The sequence below is a fragment of the Danio rerio genome, chromosome 12 (genome assembly GCF_049306965.1).
Source record: "Danio rerio strain Tuebingen ecotype United States chromosome 12, GRCz12tu, whole genome shotgun sequence".
Lineage (NCBI taxonomy): Eukaryota > Metazoa > Chordata > Actinopteri > Cypriniformes > Danionidae > Danio > Danio rerio.
The window spans coordinates 50,056,117-50,062,500 of NC_133187.1; the positions used below are offsets into that span (position 1 = coordinate 50,056,117).

The 6,384-nt window shown below is 35.2% G+C and overlaps 1 protein-coding gene across 3 annotated transcripts in view; it reads left to right on the top strand.

Annotated features, from left to right (window-relative positions):
• The first annotated feature begins 136 nt into the window (after positions 1-136).
• The window catches only part of polr3a (polymerase (RNA) III (DNA directed) polypeptide A), a 69,902-nt gene continuing 63,654 nt past the window's right edge, over positions 137-6,384 (top strand). For 2 of the 3 annotated variants that reach the window (XR_012387690.1, XM_021480157.3), the window contains exons 1-3: positions 137-329; positions 3,315-3,450; positions 3,575-3,712. Coding sequence is in view for 2 of the 3 variants with exons in the window: in XM_021480157.3 (XP_021335832.2) it covers positions 286-329; positions 3,315-3,450; positions 3,575-3,712 (318 nt within the window). In the remaining variant the exon portion in view is untranslated. 3 annotated transcript variants of the gene reach the window in all.

The following is a 6,384-nucleotide window of genomic DNA, read 5'->3' on the forward strand; positions in this document are numbered from 1 at the left end:
TTTGCATATTTATTTACTGTTATATGCAGGAATCGGGATTGATTGTAATCTAAATTTAATCAATAAACAAGACCGTTTCTCCGGAGCGCGCTCCCCATCTGCAGGTGGCGCTGATGAATCTTTTTGCTCGGTGTTCATGAGAGACGCATGCACTGACATTAGAGCAGAGCTGCATGTGGCAGAGGATCAAACATCCACTATTAAACCCTGCACTTTGCTTTAAGCTACTAAAATAATATTTATTTCAGCACATCAACACGCTGACTGCGTGAACGCGCCGCAGTCATGGTGAAGGAGCAGTTCAGAGAGACGGATGTGGCCAGAAAGATGTAAGTTTGCGTGTTTCATGCAGGGTAAACATGTTTCATCAGAACTTTAGACACTGAATACTCCTCAGACTTGATAACCAGATGTCTGACTGTGCATTCATATACTTGTAGACCAATTTGGGATTTTTATTGACCGAGTCGGCGATGTTGAGAAGGCAAACTTGTCTCATTTGAGGCCAAAATATGATAATCACAGTAAATGAATCATGAAAAACATTGCTTTTACTAAATTAACGTTTATTGATAATATGTGATTGGTGTCTGAGGTATTTTATTAGTATTTCTTAACTAAGACATTAGTACAAATAAAAGTTGTTTGCGGCATTAGCATGTTTTCGCTAGCATCAGCAATTAACGTAAACTAAATCTACACAAAATGTAAACAAACGAAGAGGCAGTTTAATTAATGATTTGTGGTTCATCCTTTCTTTATTCTGTTTTCCAGCGCATTTACCATATCACACTTAACATGCACTTTGTATTTGTTATAGTTATCAGTGTAATAAGCAAAAGTCATTTTACATAGAAGTGTAATTTTTAAGTACATTTAATTTTGTCACCGATAATTACTGCTGCTTAAAAACATGAGTAAAGAAAAATGAATCAATATTCATATATTCATGTAAATATAATATTCATATACATGAATGCTATTAACGCATATGTATTAATATTTTATTCAAATAATTTTATGCGTATTTAATTACAAATATCGTTGTGTAGTTAAGTTATTTTTGTCTCAGTGTAGGATAATTCCACAAATAATAAAGATTTATGTGTGTTATATACATATATATATATATATATACATATATATATATATATATATATATATATATATATATATATATATATATATATATATACACACACACACACACACACGCACACACATATATATATGTAGAAATTATTTGAATTAAACTGCACAACCCCCAAACATTATGCTAATCAAAAGGATAAGAGTTGGCTCTCTGTAGAACAAACATGATGGATTTTATTTAATTCAATATTTTTACATTTATGAGGAAAAAGCTTTGTTATGGATGTGACATCTCTCTGTTATGGATGTGACAGATGTAAAATTGCCACTTGTGTGACTTTGGTAAATCAAATATAATAGTTTGAAAACACTGACAGATGCATTTTTGAGTATTTCTAAAGTACTAGTTTCTAAATTATAAAGCAATATAATTTCACTAGATGACTTAAATAGCTCTTTTCGCAAAGTCATTTCTTGGGATGATTTTGCAGGGGAGTGAAATATAAATATATATTTTATGTAATTTATTATTAGCATAAATAAACACAACTGAGCTAATATTAAAGTGACCTAAACTGTGCTTTGTGGTTTTCTGGAGAGAGCAACATTATTTAGGTTCAGAAATAATCAAATGTAAAATAGCACTGTATATTCTTAACCATTAAAATATTTTAATAAAATTAATCTTTATGCACTACTAAAATGATTTAAACTCTCTTCAATTGCTCACATAGCTTCAAAATACATGCAGATGATAAACTTTCATTCCATTATGGTTCATAATAGATTCTGAACTAATCTGTATTCTGCACCATCTCCACAAATCTTGTGTGTTTTGATGTGTTTATATATATATATATATATATATATATATATATATATATATATATATATATATATATATATATATATATATATATACACACACATACATATACATACAGTAAACATGTCAGGCTAAATAGTCATTGACGTCTGCTGTCTGCATTAGTTAAAAAAACACAGATTTCTTTACAATTTAAAACGGCATCTTTGGATATTTTTTATCTGCTGGAAATACTCTTGTCCTACAAAAACAGCAAAAATGTAAACAAAAAAAATCCTACACGTACATTAGGAACTGTATAGCAGAAAACTCTAACCGTTTTAAAACCTTGACTTATTCAAACTGCGGTATACCTTGAAAACAGTTATCCTCCCACGCCTAATATATATATATATATATATATATATATATATATATATATATATATATATATATATATATATAAAATACTCTTGCATCTATATATGGGGTCTGCCATCTTGGTTTCTGTCTGTTTTTGCATTGAGTGCAAGGTTCAATAAGACAACGGTCATTTTTATTTAGCCTTTTATTCTTTAAAAGCTGTTTAATTAAACCAAAAAGTCACTTGTATGTTATTATTTGACTTTTTTAAAATTTTGTGTTACTTTACTCATTATACCTAAAAGTATTATTAGTTAATTGTAGGGGCCTATCATACACCCGGCACAATGTGGCGCAAGGCGCGATGCAATTGTTGTTTGCTGCTTTCAGCTTGGCACAAGAGTCATTTTGAGTCGTTGCACCACGCTGTTTAAATAGCAAATGCGTTTGCGCTCATATGTGCAATTGATATTAAAAACAAGCTTAGATTTGTCCACCTGTCAGGTTTCAGACCATATGTGGCACAGCATGTGTATTAGGATATAACTCAGGTTTTTTGACCACACTTCATTATTATTGTTCATTTATTAGTTTGCTGGAAATTAGAACTGAATTTAGAAATAGTTTTGAAACAAATATTTGTGTTAACAAACAAATCAAATTATTTATAGGCTAATGGATGTCTGTGCAAAGGTTTCCCTATCCACGAGAGCAAAAGTGAAAGTAGATGATTTATCTCTCATTCTCGCGTGGTATATGCTCTGTTTAACTGATTTCTTGCTAGTGAAATGCTCAGTTTTTCCACTTCCACTTACTTTACTTCATGTAAATAGCAAATGTGCCATGTCGCGACGCAGATCAAAGCTGATTTTTCCGTCCTTATATTAGCAAAAATGCATTCTGTCACGCCCTGAAAGCATTTGCGCTCTGTGCTTTGCGCATGGACCATCAAAATAGAGCCCGTAATGTGTTTCCCCCAACACTGTTGATCAATATGTTGTGTATAAGTGTTAAAAGCTCTGATGGTGTGTGTTGTGTTTCTCTTGTTTTTCAGAAGTCACATCTGTTTCGGCATGAAGTCTTCAGAACAGATGCGGCAGCAGGCGCACATTCAGGTGGTCAGCAAGAACCTGTACAGCCAGGACACCAGCCACAAACCACTGCAGTACGGCGTCCTGGACCACCGCATGGTGAATGCACAAACACATGCGATCACTATTAACATAATCTTAATTTATCTTTCTAACATGTATGAGAAGTCTGATTATCATGCAGTCTATATTGAAAAGTCTTGTTTCTCTGTCTGGTGTTCAGGGCACCAGCGAGAAGGACAGACCCTGCGAGACCTGCGGGAAGAATCTGGCCGACTGTCTGGGACACTACGGATATCTGGATCTGGAGCTGCCCTGCTTTCACATCGGATACTTTAAAGCCATCGTCGGCATCCTGCAGGCAAGTTCACACTGTAATGCAGGGCTCGAAATTGCGACAAAATTTTGGGCGCATATGCGCCCAAAATTTTATCAATCGACCTTGAAATATATTTGGGAGCATTTCTGCGAGTGTTTAAAATTGTAGTGTGCGACCAATTTTTACTGCAAAATGTTCATCACATGCGCGGATTCTGGAGACATTCACACAGAATGCATCTCTAAGCTTTTTGTCTGCACTTGGAACGGGAAACGCAGCGCTCGGGAATGGTTTAAAACAGTTGTCATGTCAACTTGCTGCAGTAAACAAAGCCAAGTCCGTAATGCTTGCCCCGCCTTCGCGCTCTTCTTATTGGCCCAATGCTCTAGCACTGAACGCGAATGATTGGTTAATATCAGCTGTCAATCACTCAGTGCCTTCTGGCTTCAGATGACAGAGAGCTACTACCGCGAAAAATTGTAAAGCTCTGAAGATGAGAATGAAGATAACATAACACTTGACAGATTTTGTTTTAGAAACCATGGCATCTACAGTTGCAAATAATGACACATCTTACTAGTTATACCGTTAACACGTTAATTCAAGCAGTGCGTGCAGGGCCGGTGAGCGCTCCGTGTATGCTTTGGTCACTCAGTTATGTTATAAAAATCTATTTTCTTGTGATAACGGGATTTTGTTGAGACATATTTTCCTCACGCTTGCATATAACCTTATATATGATTTTTTTTGCTTGTTAGTTTGATTAGTGTTGATTTCAAATACAATCAATATGTTTGTATAAAACTTGTAGTAACGGTGCTCATAATTGGTGGGTGCGACTAAATTTTGGCTGATGCGCCTAAATTTTTAAAGTTAGGAGCACCGGTGCTACCAAGCAAAAAGGTTAATTTCGAGCCCTGTAATGCATTATTTTTTTTTTTATTCCACATTATATTTATATATATTAAATTAAAGGTGCAGTAGGTGATTGTCTTCAGAAACATTTGTTGTTGTGTCTCTTCACAGTCCAATAGTAATGATTACAGTAAATGATCTGAATGTATTTATTTGTATTTTTATATACAGGGTAAAGCATAAAACTAAAAAATGTTCATCCAATTAAATAGAGCCGGACCGTCATCACCCTTAATTCCGATAGGCAGGTCAGACTGTCTGTCAGCAAATGTAGATTCCGACTTCTGCGCATCTGTTCACGCAGATCCGTCATTAGCCCGTCTGCATCACAAACGCACGCGCGCGAGCGAGCGAGCTGCAGGCCGCTCGCAGATGCCGAGTCGGAGGCGCCAAAGGACAGCCGAGCTCATTTTTGAACAATGACAGCCTTCCTCTACTGTTTACTGCTAACGTTACTCTGAATATTCGCTCTGAAATAGCATGCAAGTGTGGCAAAGTAATAAATGTAATTCCTGCACGGCGCTGGCACTAACTAACTGGCGAATGACATGAACTAGTGGGTTGTCTGTCGGCTGTTGTGACGCGGTCTGCACGCTTGCGCTATCAGGGGGTGTGGCTTTGAATCACAGTCCCTCCCCACCGTCCAAAGATAATATGCTAAGCGGTTAGCATTTTGGCAGATCACCTACTGCACCTTTAAGTATTGTTTTTTTATGTATAATGTTTTCATATTCTTTTATATATTATGATCTGTTGTTTTATTTTATTATTCTGAAATATTATGTTTGTGTTAAGTAGCATTTACATGGTTATATGTGGATATATTTTGATGAATTCTGATATCATTTAATTGTGTTGAGTAAATTATAGTAATCTATATTCCAACATATGGTAATTGGTAATGTATAGATTTTAGCGTTAATAATATAAAATACTATTGACTCTTTAAGGTTAATACTATAAATGTATCCATGCACATTATTTTTATATCATTATTTATTAAGTCAATATATACATATAAATAATAGTAACGTTAATATAACTTTTGGTTAATTGACTTAAATATTGATATATATATATATATATATATATATTAGTGGTGGGTCGTTATCGGCATTAACGCGAGACTTTTATCATGCGATTAAACTAAAATATCGCCGTTAATCTATTCTCAAAGTTGGGTTGGGAGCTGGGTCTATTATACGCAAGCTATGATGACTTTGATATTTTAGCGCGGATGTATACCTGCCCGGTGAGTCTGAAAAAAAAAGTGCCCTTCTGAATCAAATCAGCAGGATGCCTGACTTTTAACTAAGGAACATTTCAATTATGACGCCGTGACAAACTGGGGTATTAGACGCAAATAAGAATTAAGGACTGGTGAGAGTGTTATGTAATTTAATAACGCACACCAAATGGAAAGAAAAAAAAACTTCTGCGTTTCGCTGTGTGTGTGTGTGTGTGTGTGTGTGTGTGTGTGTGTGTGTGTGTGTGTGTGTGTGTGTGTGTGTGTGTGTGTGTGTGTGTGTGTGTGTGTGTGTGTGTGTGTGTGTGTGTCTGTGTGTGTGTGGTCCTTTACTGACAGCCGCGTATGTAAAAAAAAAAAAAAAAAATGGTGAACAGTCCTACATGACGGTAATAGTTTGATTGCGGTGTTTACTGCAATAATGCCACTAATATCTGCATACTCCACATGTCCTAATTCCATTTCTGTTTAGTTCAGTTATGACTTTAGTTTAGTCTGATTAAGGTCATCAAAAATGTCTGTTACGTGCTTATGTATGCCTACAGTTCAACGT